General features: G+C 42.1%; 1 protein-coding gene across 6 annotated transcripts in view; it reads right to left on the bottom strand.

Annotated features, from left to right (window-relative positions):
- znf827 (zinc finger protein 827) overlaps positions 1–21,944 on the bottom strand; it is a 66,340-nt gene that overhangs the window by 18,122 nt on the left and 26,274 nt on the right. For 5 of the 6 annotated variants that reach the window (XR_004463395.1, XM_026358902.1, XM_033326169.1 and 2 more), the window contains exons 3-6: positions 20,932–21,104; positions 20,144–20,639; positions 11,551–11,829; positions 2,236–2,478 (exon numbers count right to left, since the gene is read on the bottom strand). Coding sequence is in view for 5 of the 6 variants with exons in the window: in XM_026358902.1 (XP_026214687.1) it covers positions 2,236–2,478; positions 11,551–11,829; positions 20,144–20,639; positions 20,932–21,104 (1,191 nt within the window). In the remaining variant the exon portion in view is untranslated. The remainder of the gene's footprint in view (positions 1–2,235; positions 2,479–11,550; positions 11,830–20,143; positions 20,640–20,931; positions 21,105–21,944) is intronic. The other variant, XM_033326171.1, reaches the window with a different exon arrangement.

Here is a 21,944-nt window from a genome sequence, read left to right as displayed (position 1 = left end):
TGACCAGCTGCCAATTTAACTTCAGTGTCACTTGGTAACTTCCATTATATGACACAGAAGCCAAGACTATGTGCTATATGTGCCCGATTGCTGCGTCCTTTTAAGTTAAGCTAAGCTTGTAAAGCACAGGGTTGTCACGTCAGCAGGGGTTCACTGGCCATCTGGAGTAGTGGGAGTCTCTCTACAGTGGGTCTGCCGACCTGTGAGCTGAAAGTTAGCCCAACAACAATAACACAAAAATATAAAATATATATATATATATATATAAAAAAAAAAAAAAAAAAAGAAAATCAGCATGGCTCTACTATAAAACAACATTACAGAAACGCCATCAGTGCTGATTACGGGCCTTAGATGCTATTGAGTTTAATCACTGTCTCTGATACGTCAACAAAAAGCAGAGATTTGAGGTTTGAGCCTCATGGTACTACTTACTGCAGAAAAGTTACACCCACAAGGTGATGAATAAACTCACTTCTGTCTAAGGTCTGACCTGTTTTCTGCTTGCCAATCAGCACCTGATTTTAACTGTCCGGAGTTCCTATTATTACTTTTTTCCATGGTGTAAAAAGAGGTGGTAAAGGTGTTTTTTTGCAGTGCAATGTGCTGTTCTGTGCAGATTAATTACAGAGAAGTGAACGTAGAATGTGATTAATCGATCAATCATCTGCTTAACAAAACTTACATTTTTTCAAAAAAGGTTTTCCAAGAAACCTTTTTGAAAACTTACACTATGGGCAATGTTCACACCTGTTTATCTAGCACCCTAGATCACACTTTAAGCCATAAGTGTGGAAATGAAATGCATGTATCTGTAATAACCAACATGTAAACAGAGCTGTGACAAACCCAGAGTCCACCGAGTATCCCAAGCTCAACAAAAACAGTTCACTCGCTCCGTTTAAACCATAGTCGTTCTCTAGAGTTGGATCTTAAATAAAACCTCTGAAATTGATTTGCAAGTGGTAAGCATAGTGAGAAGTAAAAATCTACTAATGTGACTACTTCTCCAGCTTCTGTTAGCCCATACCATCGGTTTTCAGTAGACACCTATAAAGAGAACTATACAAACTGCCTGAGAATGGAGCCATATGTGTGAGTTTCAAGGCGATGCACTGAAGTGAATTTCAAAGCTGCAACCATCTCAGTGTTCAGAGCGACCTTGCTACTGATGTGTCTCTGAGGTCCTACTGCTCTGGGTAATTCATATTGATTGCTCATTGTGTGACAGCAGCCTACTCTGTTCCCGTCCCCCTCACATTCAAACCCAGCTCTAAGGGGGCGGTTGTCGCTGTTGCCAGGCTAGCGATGCCCTGGCCTCCCTGGGTGGGCATACTGTATACCCCTGCTGCCCTTTCTACCCTCCTTATCCTCTGGCCCCCCCACCACCAGCACCACCACCACCCGAAACACCCCACTCCGTCACATTTCTCGCCAAGGACAGAGGTCTCTTTCCACGTTGCCATGGAGATGCCGCACGGGAGAAATGTAAAGGGAGGAGGGAGGTAGGGGAAGTGCAGGGGGAGAGCGTGTGCAGCCAAGTGTGCTTGAGCCGGCATGTCTGAAAACGAGTCAAGGGAAGGAGAGAGAGAGAATGAGAGAAAGGAGTGAAGGGAGGAGGGAAGAGGGGGCATTTGTGCAGACACCACTACCCATGGGGCCTTGTGTGAGTGTGTAAAGGTGCGCATGCAAGACTGTGTGAAAGAAAGACTGTCAATGTGTGAATTTGTGAATATGTGTGAAAGCAAGAAGAGAGGAAAAAAAAAGATTTTACACAAGCTTGTTTCTCTATATGGCATTTAAGTGAAGCAATCAGAGGCTGGATAGAGCTGGGGTCACAGCTCAGAACTATAAGTCTGATCTCTCCCTCTCCCTCCCTCTCTCTCACACACACACACCTGCACCTTTTCTCTGGGGGTTGATGGATACACCTCAAAGCTCTGTCTTAATCTAGAAACACAAACAGCTGTCTGCTGCTTCAATGTCACTTTCATGGCCACACAGGTAAAAATCCGGATGTCATTACATGTCATATATCCTTGACTTTACTATAGAGCCACTAGGGCATGGAAATGGAAACATGTAGGTTTTATAGTCGAGCATCACAAACTGTCCAAGGTTTACACTGCTGTGCTGCAGGGAAAAGGATGACACGTTGCTGTGAATGAATGTGTGTGTGCAGTGGATCGGCTGTTGCTCAGAGAACAGTGTGCGTGTTGATGTGAAGGAACATACCTGACAATTTGAACAGTAGTTCTGAGGCCATTTTGACAGATATGTCCTGGGAGAAGAGGTCCTTCTGGGGGCGGGCTAATGTCTCCGAGAGGTTACTCATTGGCTCGTTTTTCTCACTCGCCCCTAAAGTGCTGAAGGCCAGCAGGTGAGAGGCAGGTGGCGTAAGATCTGCAGGGGGCGGGTCCACCTCCATGGGCTCTGCCTTTACTTTCACCTTCTGGTACTGGGCATCTTTGTTGTTCTCTGCAGAGGGTGATTGAACAAGAGGACAATCACCGGTTAGACTACAACGAAAGAGATTCAACCAATATATAGTATCAAAGGTAGGGGTTTAGGTTTGTGCACAGATGTTACTGTGAGCATTAGGTGATCAGAAACATGGAAATTATTTAGTATCTGCTGCAATGCAACAGCTCTGTAAATACTGAAAATTTGTATTTGTTCATATTTATTTGTTTATATTCTTGGGGCATGTAGGTTCCAACTACTTGCTAACGTAGTTAAAATATGTAAAATTAGAAATGCACAAAAAAGGAAGCAGAATGCGATCCTGAGACAGAATTTAACAGAATGTGTGTTAAAATGTTCTGTTCATTTGTTGTTCAATTTACTTTTTTTAAATAACTAAACTAAGTACAGAGACTGTAAGCATGTTTATGGCATATTTTAAATAATCTTTTGCCTGTAAACCCATGGTTCATCTCATCTCAGCATCCCCAGTAACCCTGACCGCTGGATGGTTTGAACACAGATGACTGCACTGAACCTGCATAACAAATACAGGCTTAATTTGATGTGTTTTTGCCTGCCAGATGTGCTAATCCTGCACAAGTCAACAAGTCAATTTTATTCATACAGCCCAAATTCAAAAATCACACATTTGCCTCAAAGGGATTTAAAATCTGTAAAAACATACTTGACCCTCGATTCCTTAAACACATGATTTGGACGAAGAAGAAAAAACGACAGCGGGACAGACATGCAATAGATGTCATACATACTCAGAGGATAAATGATTCCTTTCCTTCTACTGCCGTTTCCAAATAACTAATATACTTTCTTTGTCTTGTTGAATATTCTAAGAAAAAAAACAACAACAAAAAAACAAACACTCCATCACTGAAATGTACAAGTGGAATAAACATTCAGCATACATGTTAAATATGTTGTCGGACTGGAATTCCATCCAAAACAGGGAAATCCAAAAAAACAGACAAAACATGAGCATTGCCTCTAAAGCCGAGCTGAGCCGACAGAATTTAGCCGTGTGATTACTAGGGCAAGAGGGCAACGGGAGTTCACACTGGTTTCCAGCATCTTATGTAGTATCACTGAAGTAAACAGGAAAGATGCTAAATAAAACACTTAAAAGTTTAAATATGTAGCCATAAATCTAAGTAAATAACAACTAGAGGTGGTGTATGTGAGAGTGTCAGATTTCAGGAAGTATTTTAAGCACATAACAGCCTGAAAGGGTGATTCACTTCTCACAAAAGTTCAAAAGGTGAGGGCAAAATGAGCAGGCAAAAAATAGTTGCCAGAGAGCGATGGACTCTGTTAGGAATCTCCCAAGCTGATCTACAGATCCAAACACTGACTCTTCTCTCTCTCTATGCATCTGTTTTTAAACAAAACACAAAACTGTGATGCAGGTTTTATTTTTATTTTTTAGTGCAGAGCTACTGAGCTGTCAAATAATGGTTCTCTAATGATCTCTAATGCCTATATTTAGAAGATTAAATGTTTTATGATACAGTGGTGCACTGTGCCACTGCAGGATGTGGAAAATTAATAAAGACATCATCTTGGAGGGAGAAAAACTTGACAGGACCTCCTCTAGCATCTGCATATCCAAGGTGTCTGGTCTTTGGCCGGAGCGATGGCAGGAGGCAGTGTGTCAGTGTGGTGACAAGCAGGAGCAAGACAAAGGAGTGGGGTTGATACAGCGCTGCTGACATGGCAACTCAGCACGATTATGGGATATATGAAGTTGGCAGGGCATCAGGAGCAGTGGGAGGGGCAGTAGGAGGTTAGGAGAGCTGGAGAAAGGCGAGGGAGGGAGTGAGATACAAGACAGAAACCCTGCTCTGACCCTGCCACCCCTCCCCTTACATTCTCCACTCGCTGCTGAGCAAGGCCAGTGTGAAGACTGGACTTACAGTACACTGAAGTTAGAGTATCTACTGCAAGCTCAAAGAGTTTAAACACTGTCGTGTTCATGTGGATGCACTAAAGTGTAAACGCCCCACAGTCTCCCTCCCTAGGTCCAGGTGTCCGGTTTATTGGTAGTAGCCAGCATGTGGGGGACACTGACAACCATCAGCCCCACTAATCCCTTAATCAGGTTGCCAGAGTTGGCCAAGAGTAACCTAGGAGAGGCTGATGGAGGGGTGGAGCAGAGGAGGAGACTGAGAAGAGGGTGGAGGAGTACGGGGCACAGCACTGTAAGGGTCAACCAAGGGACAGAGGCTGAGTGAGCTGCAATGCTGCATAAACACACACAAAAATACACGGACATACCAAAACATACTATATGTACTTGAACTCCCACTGCTGGGATTAACAGCAAAAACAAAAAAACTACCAAAAACAAACAAACAAACAAAATGGAGAGATTACATGACACACAGAATATATTTAGTGGTAAACACACCCTATTGAAACCATCACATCCCAGTCCAGATCAAAAGTTTACCTGTCACTAAACAAAAAATGAAAATATGGCTTCACTCCTACACTGATCATAGATGTGGCTTTTTGGTCGAGGTCATGACCTAATGTTCTGAAGCCATAAAAAGCAGCCCTCGGTCTGCCTGAATCCAGCATGTGTGCGTCTCTGTGTAAGAGTGTTTGTGTCTGTGTGTGCCCGTGCACGAATGTGTCATCCCCCCTGGTGCAGAAGCCTCCTCTGTGATACACCAGCTGCCATTAGGCCACAGAATCACGCCTGGAGGAATGTGTGTGTGTGTGTGCGTACAAAAGTACCTGTCACCTCTCCTAATAAATATCATACCTTGCCAGTGTTGCTACAATTCCTCTTAACATTCCTTCCTAGATATTCCACTAATTGCGGATGTACTATCAGTAGTCTACAAAGGAGGTATTTGTTTGTTAAAAATTTGTGAAAATAAAAAGAAACACACTTCTAAAATACTATTTTGCTACTCGGGCTATATTTAGAAAAATATATATAACCTGTGACAAAATGTGCAATGTCCTCCCCTGAGTCTTTTCTGCACATTAGATAGGAATTATTTATTATTATTATTATTAAATGCACTCATGTTATTTTCAATTTCAGGGCCAACATTTAAACATTAGAGAAAGCCATCTCAATGCTACTTTTCAGTCACATTTGAGGTTTGTAGCTCTATTGGAATTTGTTTATTTTAAACAGTTAGTGCAATATTCCTCTGAGTTTTTATTGTTTTCTCAAAGCCTACAGCTGTGAATAGCTTAAACGTTGTAACAATAAATTTAAAATAAGTAGTTTTCGCTGTGTTTTACACAACTTACTTTATTGCTTGGATAGATGTTTCTGCTTAAACAAAGACACGTGGATTCTATTTCTAAAGCACAGCATGGGATTTGGGAAAATTAGAAACGGTTACATCTGTCTGGATTAAGTGGGTTAAAATTTTGTCCAAATGTGAACCTTAACCAAGTAAGTGGCTGCAAATGAAAGCCTCTTTGAGCTCCATTACGTAGATATGTAATGGCAACTTTTGTAAATGCATTTTTTATGATGTGTGTCCGTGTGAGCTTCATGCCAAGCTATTAATGCACTGTACATACCTTGTTCCCTCTGACGCAGCGTTACTCAAGTTTTGAGTCAAAATGAAAGTGACTAGGGTTTGTGCAATGTTCTGTTTTTAGTGATCAACTTTGACCTCAGGTGTCTACTTGAATCTGTGTGGACGTGACAGTCTGTTTCACTGAAAATATACAGCAAGAAGGTATATACACAGGCTAGACTACATTTGGTCCAAAAAAGTCACATACCATTAGCAATTTGATGCATGCAAACTCAATTTATTGCACTTCTTTCATGCATTGAAAGCATAGGAAGAAGAACTCTGACATACAGGCAACGAGTTAGACAGACAGTTGAAGAGGCAAAAAGGAAAGGGTAAAGAAAGGGGAAAAACTGTCAAACACTGCCAGAAAAAGAACACCTGAGGGTCAGAAAGAATAGAAGAAAGCGGGATGAGAAAGAGAAGAGCTGGGGGAGGACGGAAGGATAAGGAATTGCTAGAGCCTAAATGACAACCTCTCCACCTCTCTCCCTCCCATTATTGTAGTCTACCCTTCTCCCTGCTCTGTTATTCCACATCTCTCTATCCCTGCCCCCATCCCTCTTTCTCTCTCTCTCTCTCTCTTCTCCTGCTCTCTACCCGACCTGCTCAGACAGGGGTGAAGAGTTCAGGCGCTTCAAAGGCTGCAGTGTGGAGACTGCATGTCATGTGGGAGCCACAGCAGCCTTGCCTGCAGACTTCACAGACAGCTGCTGCTACAATTGATCCTCAACCAGCTAGCTCTCAGTAGTTCAGCCTTCCAACGGTCACAAACTGCAGCTACATCTGACTCTAGAGCTGTGTGCTTGATAAACAGCCCATGAGGAGCCAGATATGGCCCTTACAAACCGGCAACAAACAAAAACATTGGGCACAAGCCAGAGCTGATCCATGGCTACCAAACTTTATCATATAAGGTCAAAAAAGACAAAAGATGATTAAGTCATTGGCTCTGTGATTCAGTCAATGATGTCTACATAAAAAAAAACATATATAGTAGGGGGCAAAAGGAATCAACGCTATATTTCCATAAACAGAACTATAGGCAGTGATGAGGAGCCAGTGAGACAGAATATGGAGATAGGGAGGGTGGGAGCAAGAGAGGTCAGCAAGCGGCCACGCTGAGGGGGCATCGTGAGGACACCGTCAGAGCAGTGTGGAGCTTAACATTAAGTAATACTGTACAGTAATGCTAGTGTGTGAATTAAATTGGTGAACTGCTTCGACAGTGTGCTGTGATAAGCCATACTGAGTTAATCATGATTCCTTTCATGTGAGGGTAAAGAAATAATAAGCATTACATTCTGGCTTAAAGGGGAAACACTGCATGTATTTTTTATATTTTTTTAATGTAATGAATATTATTATTTCAGAGTTCCCTTTGCCTAGATTTTGATTAATTCCTAGTCTCCTGGAAGAAAAAGAAACCAATACGTTCCTTATAATTAAAATTACACAAATACCAGTCATAAAAAAAAAAAAAAAAAGGATTAAATCATTCTCTTTGTCAAATAACAGTTACTGTCCACTGCAACCAGTGATATGATATGTTTTCTACACTGCTTTACTATCCACGGTGCAAAGGCTGGAGGAAAGTCTGAGGACATATAAGCTCCTCAGGTCAGGTCAGTGTAAGGCAAGGTGCCGGCGTTTTTGTGAATTGAAATTGTACAATAGTAGTAGCAACAGCTGTAAAACAACCAGATTTGCTTTTAATGCAGACCAAATGTGTGAAGAAAATATGCAATAATTACATAATAATAAAAAATAATGTAAATAAACGTATTGTACAACCATTGAGGACACATGTTGTCAGTCTAAACTGCTGTTATACTTTAGGAGAGTCTTCCACTTCCCTTGACAAAATCGTCTCAGCTACCTAAAGGCATCAGGAGATGCACAATGTGTGATCTATCTGTGGCAAGCAAGCTCAAAGCCATTATGCACAATGATCTGCTGTGTTTACTACTGTTGAGGAAACCAAGCATAGCCAACCAGGCTGTTGCAAAAAAGATGAACTCACAAAAATCCCAGCTGCACACTGTAGCTGTGTATTCTGTCGCTTTATCTGAATTTTAGTTAATGCATATTAACATCAATATGGTGTGGTACAGCAGACAGACAAGAAATGTTCTGGTTAAAATTAAAAGTGGTAAGTCGGTGGTAGCATTTTGATAGAAAACCAATCACACAACTCTCTAGAGCATCATGTAAACTTAATTATTTATCAATTTGACAACACTGTAGGACTACAACATGTCAACTAGTTGTCCCTTCTAAAGTAGGAGCAAACATGTCAAGTCTTTTGTTTGACATTATAATTTCTACTGTATGGGGAAGCCAGGTGGGGTTGGCATATTTTATTACAAAAACTGTTAATTATCAACTCTTCAGATTTGGACACTGCAGAAAGAAGTGCCAGTGCCCCTGGAAAATCAGCACCCACTTTCCAGCTTCTTGTCACATTCAGCTAATTGCTTCGATACACAGACAAAACTAGAACAATACTGCTTCACATGAAACTATGGGCATCCACAAAAGGAATAAGGATAAAACACCAGTTAATATTGGATATTGGTTGTTACAGTATGTGGTTCGTTATCTTCTGTAATTTTAACGCCCATAAGACCTAAAATGTGTTGTCAGTTTGGTTCGAGGTCTTTCTGCTCCTTAGAGGTCAAAATTGCTTAATGCAATTTTTATTAGCTAGGTAACGAGCACTATAGTGGGGAGAGGGCCTGTAAAATGTCCTGAGAGATGGAAGGCCTGTTCCCAAGGAATGAGGAATGAGTTAAGCGAGTACAAAGTGTGATTTCACACCTATAGTGAGGGTGGCTGGATGGTGAGTGGGTGGCACGGCTGTTACCCACACGATGCCAGTCTGCTAGGGCACCACCTAGGGCCCTGCATCCCCCCCTTCCCCCTCTCTTCCTGTGACGCCATGTTCGCCTTGCCCTGCAACACCAGTGCCCATCTGGTAGGACACGTTAGCCGCTGGCGCCAGGGACTATTTAGCCTGGCGTAATTAGCCCCCAGACACCAGCAGCCTGGTTTTAAACAGATGTGGGGGAGGTAGCGTTAGCAAGGCGACTCAACACGACCAAGCAGTGTTTGATAAGAAAGAAAGGAGAGGGGGGGAAGGAGGGAGAGAAGTAGAAGTGACCTAGTTAAAGGGATGATGCAACTCATGTTACAGCACAATGGGCAGTAATGATGACAACCCCACTTGCTCTGACTGTCCGATGCCACGGTCGAGGAAGGAAGAGCAGCAGAATTTAATTAGGCTGTGTCCACTTGCTGTTCTGACAAGCAAGAATGAGGAAATAAGCACTTTTCAACAGACAAATAGTGATGTTCTGAACAAAGAAAATGCTTAGCCTACACACTCCATTGTAATGTCGCTATTTAAGTATCCTTACTGCGTTACTGTGTTCTGGAGCTGGCCTTTAACAGGGGACAGAGAGAGGTTACAGTGTAGATTGCCCTTGAACCTTGCGACCGTAATCACACGTGACTGTAACGGCATTGACCTTTCTCTGGCTTTCTCCTTTCCTCCTCACCATCCTTTTCTCGTTCCCTTCCCCCCAGGGTCATTTGAGGGTCCAGACTCTTGTCAAGGCTGTCACTCTAGACAGCCCTCTCCATCTACCGCCCCCGCTGTTGCCATGGCAATGGACGGCACTGCGCTCCAAGGACTGTGTGAGGGGGCAGAGGGAGCCAGCGGACGGATGAACGCTGCAGCATCTTTCCCTAACCTAGGTCAACCTTGCAGAGCTAGTGTAAGTGATGGGAGGGGATAAATGCTGGCCCTGCTGCTTAAGGACCAAATAAACTGGCAGAATAACATCAGTGCAGGGATCGGAAATGGCAAAAAAGATAGGAAACAGAAGTGATGAAACAAAGAACATAGGTTGAGGCAGTACAGTAGAGGAATTGTAAACGGCCCACATCATTTACACACAAAAGCCAATGTATTACATCTGTATTTTCTGTTATTTTAAATTAGTAATCATGTCATGTTTGTCCTCCTCAAAACGCACACATAAAAGCACATGCGCACACACAGGGAAACGTGACCCAGGGGCAGACAGTGGAGCAGCACACATGTAGTACCACCAAGCTCCCAGCCAGCATGAGTCACACTGAACACCAGTCAGTCCAAAGAGAACAATGGCAACCGGTGTGTGAGGTGTCTGTCAAGCACACACACTGGCACAGGATGAAGAGCACGGATGAAGTAACACCCCACTGCACCACCAGCACACTGCCATTTGTTTTGTGATTTTTAGCAGTATGGATGCATATTTTCACAAGTGTGTCACATAGTAATTTTAATGGATGCACTATTCTAGTGTACTAATCACTCCAGTGTGTAATCGGGTGGTTCATGGGATAGTTCATGATGCCTTTACTAATTTAAAGAATGCACACAATATGCCTGTTTTTCAATTAATTGTTTAATCGGGACAAACCATTTTTTCTGCATGTGATATAGCTAGAAAAAACAGGTCTGATGGGACATGCTGTTATCTACTTCAGCATCAATCTGATAGCCTGAAACACGCAGCCCACAACAGACAAACACCTGTCCATAACAGATTTGTACTAAAGCTGGCATTCATGTACTGCAGTCCCTGACAGAGGGCTCTCGCAGAGCTAAAACTTGAAAAAAAAAAAAGTTGTAAAGGCTAAATCATGCTGCACTGGATGATGTCAGAGTGGTTCACACAGGTTGAGACATGGTGGGTGTCAAATCTCATACTGTTCTACTGTCTGTAATGGAACAAAGGGCAAGTCAGGAATGAGGTTTAAGTTCAATAATGTAAGCAGATACTGTATATCATCTGTCATTTGTTGGCCTTGTTTTATAGTCGCACTAAATAAGAGAAAACTACAGCTACACAAAATAACAAAAACTGGAAAAACCTGATGCAGAGAAGAGTAGAAACAAGATAAAGGGTCAAGACAAGAGACCTTAGGATCACATAGGATATAAAATAGAGCAGAGGCCTCAGAGAAACAAAGTCTATTTCACCATACATAGTTTTCCCCACAGGTACACTTTGCTCACCTTTGAGAAGCCCCCAATTTTAGCTTGGTTTGGTGTGCCATGCTAGAAGACAACAGAAGCCTTTTATGGCAGTCAGTGTCATAACCTTTGGCCTACGGCTAACCTCTTGAGCTGCTATTGGCTGATGTGAAACTCAAGCAGCTGACCAGCACAACAAATATCAATAACACAAAGTGCAAGCATGGCTTCTTCTTTACTAGAAAGATTTCTGTATATGGTGACTTTTTTTTGCACATTTTGCATAAACTGCTAAAACAAACTTAGAAAATACACTATGATATGTATCTAATAGATTCAAATTGGCAGCACAACACACACACACACACACACATATATATATATATATATATATATATATACACACACACACACACACACATTGTGAGGATTATTATATTGTTATTTCAATAAACGTTAAAGCACACATCCATAATTAAATACACACCCTACCTGAAAGCTTCATTAACAGCTCAGAGGCCACTTTTACATTGATGTCCTGGCTCAGCAAGTTGTTCTTAGCCATGGGGCTCCCTTCCCGTGGTTTCAGTGGCCCTGGGCGCTCCGTGGCTGCTGTGATCTTAGTTGGACCGTCCTGGCAGAAAGTTGCAGGGAAGCTTGTCTGGACTTGGCTCTGGGACTGGGAGGATGGTCTGGGGCTCAGTGCTTCCTCCACTTTGGGTTCTTCCTTCAGATGGAATGGAGACTTGAGATTTTCTCTCTGGTTGGCTGCTGCAGGCAGAAAGACAGAAAAGATAGAAGGACTCAGAAGAAATTGACACAAAATAAAAGGTGTGAGGAAGGAGAGCAGGAGGCCAAATATTAGTTTTGGCCAGAATTTTGAACGCTGTATGTTATGCTGAATGGTGTATATTGAGTGTAACCCTGTACTGAAGTCCATATGGAAGCTTTGCATCGTATCACAGCCTCTGCCTTAGGCCAAAGGTAGTGTGAGGCATATTTAAAACTTATAATACTGTTCCTTCAAATTTTGAGAGCATCCATCTTAAAATTATTATGGTGCGAAGTCAAAAAGCAGAGAAAACACCTGATGTTTACTAATAAGCTATAAGTAAATTTTTCTTTCAAGCTTGATATGAATGACCAGTAGTCAAAGCGCACAACATAATGTATGATACATGAAAATCCAAATTAATGGGAACAATAAAATGCTCCATAGTGGATTTTCACAGCCCTACTGCTGCAACAGACACCACAGTTGGCATGCTGCGGGCCAACACAGAGGGTGCAACCTCATAACTGTCCTTTCCTCTAAGCCTTTAGGGCATCTGCAACAAATTCCCAGTTCTTCTCCTTCTTTTCTCCTTCACGCTGCCCCCCCTCCCTATCCCATTAATTTTTGTGCACTTTATTCTTAGCACCATTCTACTTTTAAGTCCGGTTTTCTCATCCCTACATCCCTCCGACATCGTCTGAATCCTCTTCAGACATAACGACATGAATTAATTCCTGTACTTCTGTGTAGGGCGATAGCAATCGGCTGGAGCCTTATCTGCCATCACTGCAGTGTGTAGCCTAGGTTAGGGAGTGAACTGTCACATGGATCCTTCTGCTCTAAAGTCATCTTCAAGAGAAACTGGGCCACATCTAATCCGCCTTAGATGAATAATTAATAATTAGACATGGAGCAACTTCCGATAGCCGCCAAGAAAAGAACAGCAGGGCAAGCGTGTCTCTTTGTGTCTTTTAGCACGTTCCACTACACCCTGCAAAAATGATGCTTTACCCAGGCCTTAGCTTTCCACACTGTTGAAATTTGAAAGGACTATAAAACGTAGGAAGAAGGTGTAGAAATATCTTTTAAATATAATCTAGTTGTCTGTGCACTGTCAATTGATATCCTGATTTTATTCAGGGGAACTATGGGTGAAGTTAAAGGATAATATTGTCCACTGTTTTGTCAGGAGTTTCATGCCATTTTCAAAACCAATTACAATACTAAGCACTTTACTAAATGGACTGCCTGTTGGCAGAACAGTTTGAATACATGAAACTTGAAAATGTCACATGAATGCATGTACAAGGTGTGCCATTAAAGATGTTTTTGTGTTTCTCACACAACATATACTGTATATTCACAAAATACTAAAAAGCCTTTTTTGTGAAGCCAACTAGAATAAAAAGTATCAGCAACTTTGGTATTGTGATTTGTAATGTTTCACATGAGAGTCAAGAATCAGAACCTTGTTGCTTTGTTGAAGCTTTAAAGAGACAATATGATAATAATAACAAAATGCAACAGAGGTTGCTATCTATATTTTTATAATTATCTTTGTTGAATGTAAAATATCTGCACCTCGGACATTTGGTATCACAGCAGAATATGTGTGTAACATTTACACCTAAAGCATTGACAATGAATGTAAAATAAGCTAATTAATTTCCTCACGTTCCAACAGGCACCACAGCTGAGGAGCAGTTAAGGATGTCAGCTTGTTTCATCTCTATATTTAAAATCCCCAAATAATATAAGAAGAATGTTGACTGTGACAAGGTGTGCCACCATTTTTATACCGTTTGATGCAACCTTTGACACTTTTGCACAGTTACAGACAGACAATCTGTACAGTCTGGCTGTCTAACACAGACACACAGAGACACACAGACACACACAGGCCATGGATATAACTGGGGCTATCACTCTTGTCCAGACTGCTGTCCAGTCTCCTCTGGCCCCAGCAGAGATCTGCTCTGCTCCTCACCCTACCATCTCACCTAACATCTCTAACGCCACAGACCTGCCGCCCCCTGCCTGCATCATCAATCTGTGCCGACTCCAGCCCTTCTGATTAATGATGATCTCTGCCAGAGGGATGGAGGGCTCAGGGACACAGGATACAGGGCAGGAAAAGGGGACAGGTTGTGGTGTTTTGACCACCCATGTGGTGCTACAGTGCCAAACCAAAGAGGACCAGGGCTGCAGTTCAAGAGGGGGAGAAGGAAGAGTTTGAGGGGTGGGGAGAAGAGGTGGGGGCAGTGACCTTAAAGTTCAGGGGCAGTGGCGCACAGTCACACACAGCACCAGCTGGAAATGTCACATCGTCAGATGTCAGCGGGCAAGCTAAGTATAACCTGGTCAGCACCTGGAAGGACGTCCTCTAATTAGAAGCGTGTTGGGCCATGTCGGATCAGACAGGGACAGAACAGTTGGTCACCGCCTTACAAATACACATAAAAATACACTATCACATTTACCTACGCAGACACATAGTTATCGATATTTTAGCGGAAGTCCTTACATTTTGTTCACACATACAGCGGTATGCAAGTATTGTCATGCTACATTCAGATCACATAAGAAGCCACTGATAAATACAGACTCAATAAAAACTCGGATTCTCAAATTCCTCTCCATTGTGGCCTTACAAGAATAAAAAACAACCCCAGGACGTGCACTCACACACAAAGTCATACCATGCCAGTATCTTTTTGGATTGTCGCTATAAATAGAGTGTATTTTCACTCAGAATCTATGTTACAGAGCCCAATGAATTATTTAGTAGCCCAATCCAATGGCAACTTTTTTATTCTTCCAAGCTGATGGCTCAATAACAAAAAGCCAGAACACAGTACCAACAGGAACAATTCAGCTTACAGTGCCAAGCTTACACTTCAGCCTTTTGTCTGTCAAAATTTCACAATCACAATGGCATCATGAACATTCAGGCTCTGGCAGATCATCTTGTGAAGTGAGCACAGATCTGAGGATAAGATGGGCATCTGTGGGTGACTGGTCTTCTCGTCTGTGAGCTTCCTGCCTGTGAGAGTACATACTCAGGCCAGTGTCAGTCCCTGTGCATGATACTGTAAGGCTACTTGTAGCTCAGGGTTGACGATACTATCAGTTTGTCTCCATGTTATCACACCCTTCTGACACCTGCCACCAACGCTACTTCCATCGCTGTTGTCTTCCCTGTTTCTCTCCCCTTCGCCACGCTTCTCTCTCGCGCCTCATCCGTCTCGCTGCCAGGTGCTTGTCCACTCTGGCCTCACCTCTCGCTCCGTGGCCAGAGCTGCCGTCAAATAACTTCATTAGCTTTCCACCTCTGTCACGCCGGCCTGCTCCCCCTCTGACAATTGGCTGCTGTTTTCTCCCAGAGAAAAAAAAAGCACAGGGCTACGTGGGGCAGGTTGAGAACCCAACAATAGCTGACAGTGTGCTAGACACTGGACAGTGATACTGATGGCTGCAGTGGGGATGTATGGACCAGAGGTCACACACAAAAGGCCTGCCTGTATCTGTTCATGCAGAGCTGCAAAGCAAGTGACATGGAGATGTTCAGAGGGACAAAAGTAAAAACAAGACATTTCAGAATTTAAAACATTCTGTGTCAACTAAGAAATGATGCAGCACAGCCCAAGTATGTCTACACTTGAACACAGATCTATGGTGTGTCCAAACACAGTACCTGTGGTGATGCACGCGGAGCATGCAGGAGGCACAACTGGACACAAAAACTCAATTGTGGAAGCACCATTCACAAGATACAAACTCAGCCCTTACCTGCTCTATTAACATATGGATTCAATTGAACATTACACCGACTTTGCACTAGGTAGCTCACATGGTAAAGTCCCTTTAATGTTCAGTCCAATTCATTTGGATATTTGCATTCTCATATACAGCTCCTCCAGGTGATGTATAGATAATTTCAGACATGCAGTGTATGTCTGAAAGCACCTCATGACTAAAATACGTACATTATAATGCAGGGGGAAAAAATCTATGTTCTCTAAAAACCCTTAAAAAGGACTCCAGGTCTTCCATGTACAGTGTTAAAATTCTGCCTGTCCTCCATCACACTCTAGCAAAGCACTGCATGCAAGTTACTCTCCCAGGACAAAGATAAATAAGACAACTGCAGAAGCATCATGACAGATGCAACACCTCCCACAACCCCCTGCATGCCAATTATTCACACCCAGCCAGGGTCAAGCTCGTTGTGCCTGTGTCACCACAGCGGGAGGTGGGGGTGGTGTTTGGAGGGTGTGCAGTGCCTACTGTCATTATTAACTCGGGGTCCACTGGGCACAGGGTAGGGGCTGTGCATTTCAAAGTGCCTTGGTGGCTTTCATCTTTGAATCAAAATGTGGATCACACTGGATAGCTAACGGTAGTGTCAGCGTGCGAGGATAAAAATCAAAGGCTATCAGTCTAACACTCAATGGAAAGCAGGGCAGCCCAAAAATGATATGCTTATTATGTCAGAGGTCAGGATGAGTTCACTGGCTTTTCATGCCTAGGGAACTGAATGCAACTCCCTCTTTTCCCTTTTCTGCTTCTCCCTCACTTGCTGTCACTTTATCTGTCTTTTTTTTTTTTTACTTTCCCTCTCCAGCTTTTTATACACCACCCCCCATAGGCCTTGTGGGATTGAGGCACTGAGACAGCAGTGTAAAAGCAGGAGGGATGAGCTGCTCATGTACACACTCAATCTGGGTTGGCAGAGAGGTCAAAAGAAATAGAGTCTAGAGGTCCCAGGAGGAACTTCCTCACCTCTTCCTCCCTGGCTGCTCCATGGCATGGGTAAGTCTCACAAAGATCTGAGACCGGTTCTTCTCGCTTTCATAACCCTCTATCTTTAACTCCGCCCCCCAACAAAGGGAGAATTTTGTGATCAAAGAAGCAGTATTCATTAAAACCCATCATCATGCATTCAAGTTCAACATCCTCTCTTCCTGCCTTTTTATATCCTCTCTCATGCTCCTGAATGATGCCCTGACTAAGATGTCCGTCACTTGACACTGGACTGACATTGCAAGGAGCCATCTTGGCTCCTCTGGGAGTTGCCTGGGCTTGATTGTGCAGTCTGGGAGTGGCGTGCAACTGGCACCCAGGGGGCATCCATGTGGAGCTGGGCCGCGCAAGATCGAGAGGGAGTTAACTAAGCCGGCCCAGTCCCTGTGCATCTTGGCAGGGTCACAGGATGGTGCTGAGGGCGCTAATCATTTCAAATTATGAATTCCTTTTTAATTATGAATTATGCATAAATTTTTAATTAATCTAATGTTCCCAGGGTTTTTTCCTCCCATCCTCACTCAAGATCTCAATCTAATTACACAGCATTAAGTAGAAGAGTGGCAGCCGTAGCCTCGACCCCAGAGCTGAACCTCGGTCAACCTTTTTCCATCAATCTTGCCACAGTCTCAAAGCTCATCTTTTGATATTTTGCAACATGGTGAAATGCATCTAAACACAGCCTGGACCTATTATACCTTAGAGCAGCATGTTTGTCAAGTTTGTTTAAAATAATGCTTTATCATTATTTTGCAATTGCAAGTGTGGCAATTCCATGTCACACTGCAAATTCACCAAAGTTAGAAATGACAGATTATCAAGACATATTTTGAGATGCGGACACAGACAAGCGGACACAGCACAGCAAAAGGCATGGGCAAACTGTTTTCATATGTAGAGGCACATGGAGTGAAGTAGCTCGGTGATTATCAATGCTTACTTCTACTTTCATGTTCCCAACACCTTTAGAACAATATTTATCACCATTGTGTAAGACATCATGCTCAAACACTTAAGAAGAGAAATGCTAGCAGGAAGAAGATGCCTAAAGATTGCAGAGCCTCAAACAAAATTTGGGTAAAGAAAATTAATCCCTGAACAACCATTGTCGAGGTGCCCTTGAGCAAATTGCTCCAGTGGAGCTAATCGGTGGCCAACAGGAGAGAACTGAGGGTACACTCCTGGGCTGCCATCAAGAGTAATTTTATAACCTAACACCCTGGATTTAAAACAACTAGAAAATATAATATCAGTTGGGTATTGTGAAGCCTAGCATATAAAATATAATTCAAAACAGACCGTTTATTCACAAGATTAGAGACCAACACACTGTACATGCTCTGATTTAGGTCATGACTTTAGCGCTGCGCAGTGGTACTTAAGTTGTTTTTTTATGTGCATGTTCTGGTCTAATTCTCCAAATCCCGGTGATGCATACAATGATACACTATTTCTGCCTGAGATGCACTTTGACGAATACACACAAACAACATTTTTTTTTAGACACACAAAGGCACTGACACCTAAAACACAGGGGAAAAACCCTCAATAGTCTCAGTCTTCTTTCTCCTTCACAATATGATTGTAATCTGTTGTTATGCTAAGAATGTCTACTCTCTTTTGCTTATTTCAACACACACTGAAACAAGAAGGGTGCAAATAAATCAGTCTCTACAAATTTGTACACAGATTGTGTCATGTTGATCTAATGGATGACATCTTTATCCGGTGCTACATCAACTAGGCAGATTTTCAGAGATGTTAATAAAATATTTCAAAAATAAAAAGTAATACTCAATGTCTGTATATATAAAAATGCAACATCCCCATGTGCAACTTTTCAGTGCTGTTAAAAAACATGTCAAACTATTTGCAGGTAAAAAGAAAATAACCTACATCTATTTAGTCGTACAATATTTTGATTTTCTCAAACCAGATTCCTGAGATTACGTTTTGAATTCTTTGGGTGCTGTCCTAACCACTGTTACTACTCTGTGAGGTACAGAAAGTTGTGAAAAGGCTAAAAGTCCCTGGCCTACTTTTCTATCATTCTCATGGGAAATATGGGTTGTGAATAAACCTGTGCACAAGTGAAGGCATGCCCGATATCGCCAACATGCACAGTAATACAAAACAAAACCTATTCAACTCACCATTTAAAGTTTTAGGAATAACACCAGTGAGATTTTACCCTTCTCCTACGTTAATACCTATGAAAAGTCTAAACACATGAATGTCTTTGCAGCTGTCAAGAGCTAAAACACTCCAGGGTTGATCTAACTTCTAACATTTTATGCTCCCATTGTTTTTAAAATCCATTAAAAACAGCTCACAGAGACAAACTGTGGCCTTGACCTAAAATTATAAACATAAAACTGTTTACACTTCTTATAAATGTTATTTCTGGTGACAGTGAAGGATCAAAACAAGAACTTAAAGCAAATGGGAGATAACATCTAAGTGGAGATCAGAAAGGATGCCTTCATGTTCAATCTGGAAGAAGTAAAATGCTTTGGATAAAAGTGCAACAACAGTGACTAAAATTATAAAGTCAAGTTGGAAAACAGTACAATAAACAAAACAATTATGGATTAAATTAATCAAGCTAGTAGTCCGCCTGTAAATGCTGCAAAAATGTAATATATCTACCATTTCTAGTTTTTCCAAATGTGAGTATTTTCTGTTTTTTTTGGTCCTTGAATAGGTATGTGAAAAAAGTCAAGAGTATTAACAAAAATGACGTGCCTAAAATAAAAAAATAAAATAAAATCTGATCTTTCATGTCTTTTTTGAGAACAAAAACATCATAGTAGTAATGGAAAAAGTATGTGAACCCTTGGATTTAATTACTGGTTGACCTCTTTGACATTACTGTGTAACCCTTTCCAGCTTTTTGTAAATCAACGATTCTTGATTATATCCTCTGAAAGCTCCTTTTGGTGAGGCATGGCTCACATAAGTGTGTTATTCTTGAGCGGAGCAAACTCAAAAAGTTAGAGTGCTTTTTGTCAGTCGAAGTTGCTCTAGTCCACACCTCGAAACTAATTTTCTTAACTTATGCGAACACCAGACTTTAAGCTTGTTTGAGGTCATTATTCAAAGGATTCACATACTTTTTCCATTTGCATTGTGAGGTTTTTATGGTTGATCTCAATAAAAACATGAAAGACCTGAATTTCTTTGTGTTATTATTTTAGGCACATTGTATTTGTTAATATTCTTTACTTAGATGAAGATCAGATCATGTTTTATGATGAATTAATGCAGATAACCAAGAAATTCCAAAAGGTTCACATACTTTTTCTTTCCACTGTATTCTTTATTTTAAACTGCTGATTTGACAAAAAAGATCATTTTCAGACACTATGATGGTTCTATTTTGTTTGCATTCTATAGAGCAGTGATTAAATTACTATTTAAAAATACAGACTACTCAATCATAAAAATCCCTGTTCCTGTACTTTATAGTTATTAGAAATGGTAACAGTTATATAAAATGATGCTAACCTGATAGCTTCATAAGCAGGTCAGTAGCCGTCTTGGTTGTGATGTCGGGGCTAAAGAGGGAGGCTGTGGTTGGACCACTAGGACTGGATCTGACCCCAACTCCTATCCCAAGTCCAGGTAGGTCCAGAGAGTTGGCACTGCTGCTGGGACGGTCCCTGCAGATGCTAAAGGGGGAAAGCACGGACAGGTCTCTCTCCTGCGGCTCTTCCTTGATGTGGACATGATTGGAGGAAGCTTCGACTGGAGGGGAAGTCTGCTGCTGAGTGTCTGAGTGCAGTGGAGACACCTCCGTCCCTCTCATGTCTGTGGAGCCACTATCACCCATCAGGGAGCCCTCGCCCTCCGTGTCGGTGGTGAGCTCCTCTTTCACCTTAACGTCTGTGCGAGGGAAGTGCTGGTGGCAGCGCATGTGAAGCTTCAGGCTGAAGTGACGGGAGGAGGTGAAGGGGCAAAGTTCACACTGAAACGTCTCACCCCGGTCCTGGTGCTGATGTACCTGGGAAAAGAGGACAGGTTTACGTGCCAAACCACCTCTTCTCTGTAGCACTACAAGATGCCAAGAGGATAAACCAAACTCTTTGTTTCAGTTACATTATATTCACCAACAAAGTTCTTCTACAAACACTAGTGATTCATTATATGTAGAGGGTACATTTGAAGTTTAACAAAAACATGCACGTTCTTTCATGTTAATTACATTACACGAGTCATAATAAATGCTGATTAAAGATGATATGGTGGGGCCGACAGGGAGTTCAGGGTCACAGGATGAATCCATATGATCTCACCTTCATGTGGGACTTGAGATTGTCTTTGCGAGCACAGCGGAAGGGACACAGGGGACACTGGTGGCTTTTCAAGCCTGTGTGGATGACCATGTGTCTCTTCCAGTAGCTCTTGCGTTTGATGACCAGTCCACACACAGGACATTGGAATGGTTTCCCACCATCCTCAGGAGAGCCTTGAGGGGAACACGTTATTGTTTTTACAGTACACAGAACATTCAAGGAGTTTCAGAAGCTAAGTATTATTACTTAGGAAATAAAAATCATGCCTATCCAAATGCAGACAGACGCATCTACAGGTCTGCAACAGACAGCGTCTTCACACCTAATTGTGAAAACTATCAAGGGAAATGCTAGCTGAAAGCAATGGAACAATGGAAGTAAAAACTCAAGCATGTTTTAGTATCTCGATTATTGTTGTTGGCTTCATATCTGGCATCCATTACTGTTTAATTGGTCTTATTAGAAAGAGGCATGATTGCATTACAAATTCTACAAGGGCCTGTCAGGATGGCTTCATAAGTATTCCAGTGCCGTTCCTTGAAAAACATCTGGTAATCAGTGTTTGGTGAAATTACTGTGCTCAGCCATTCATTGACCTGAGGTGTAAAACCTCGAGACTGCCTATTTGCAACAATAAACTGCCATCTGCGGCCCAGCCTCTCCAAGCACAGCAGAGATCACAACGCAGAAATGACTTCTGCTTACTCTAAGTTGAGGCGAGTGAAGCAGAAATAAAACAGGAGAGAGGAAATCTGTGTGTGTTTGTGGCTTTTTCTAACTTAACATGTCTGCTTCATATGTAATCACAACAATATATAGGGTATATATACAAAGTGCAGAATATACCAGTGCTATACATTTTATAGTAGAACTGGAAAGGGACGACAATAAAACAAGACATGACAGTCAATAATCAAGGTCACATATTTCAGTCTGGCGACCAAACAACTACCTGCATTTTTACAGCGCCGCTCGACCTTGACGGCTCATGGGTTAGAGCAGACCTCCTTTTT

Source organism: Anabas testudineus, chromosome 1, assembly GCF_900324465.2.
Source record: "Anabas testudineus chromosome 1, fAnaTes1.2, whole genome shotgun sequence".
Classification (NCBI taxonomy): Eukaryota; Metazoa; Chordata; class Actinopteri; order Anabantiformes; family Anabantidae; genus Anabas; species Anabas testudineus.
This window is presented reverse-complemented; position numbering and strand designations above follow the sequence as displayed.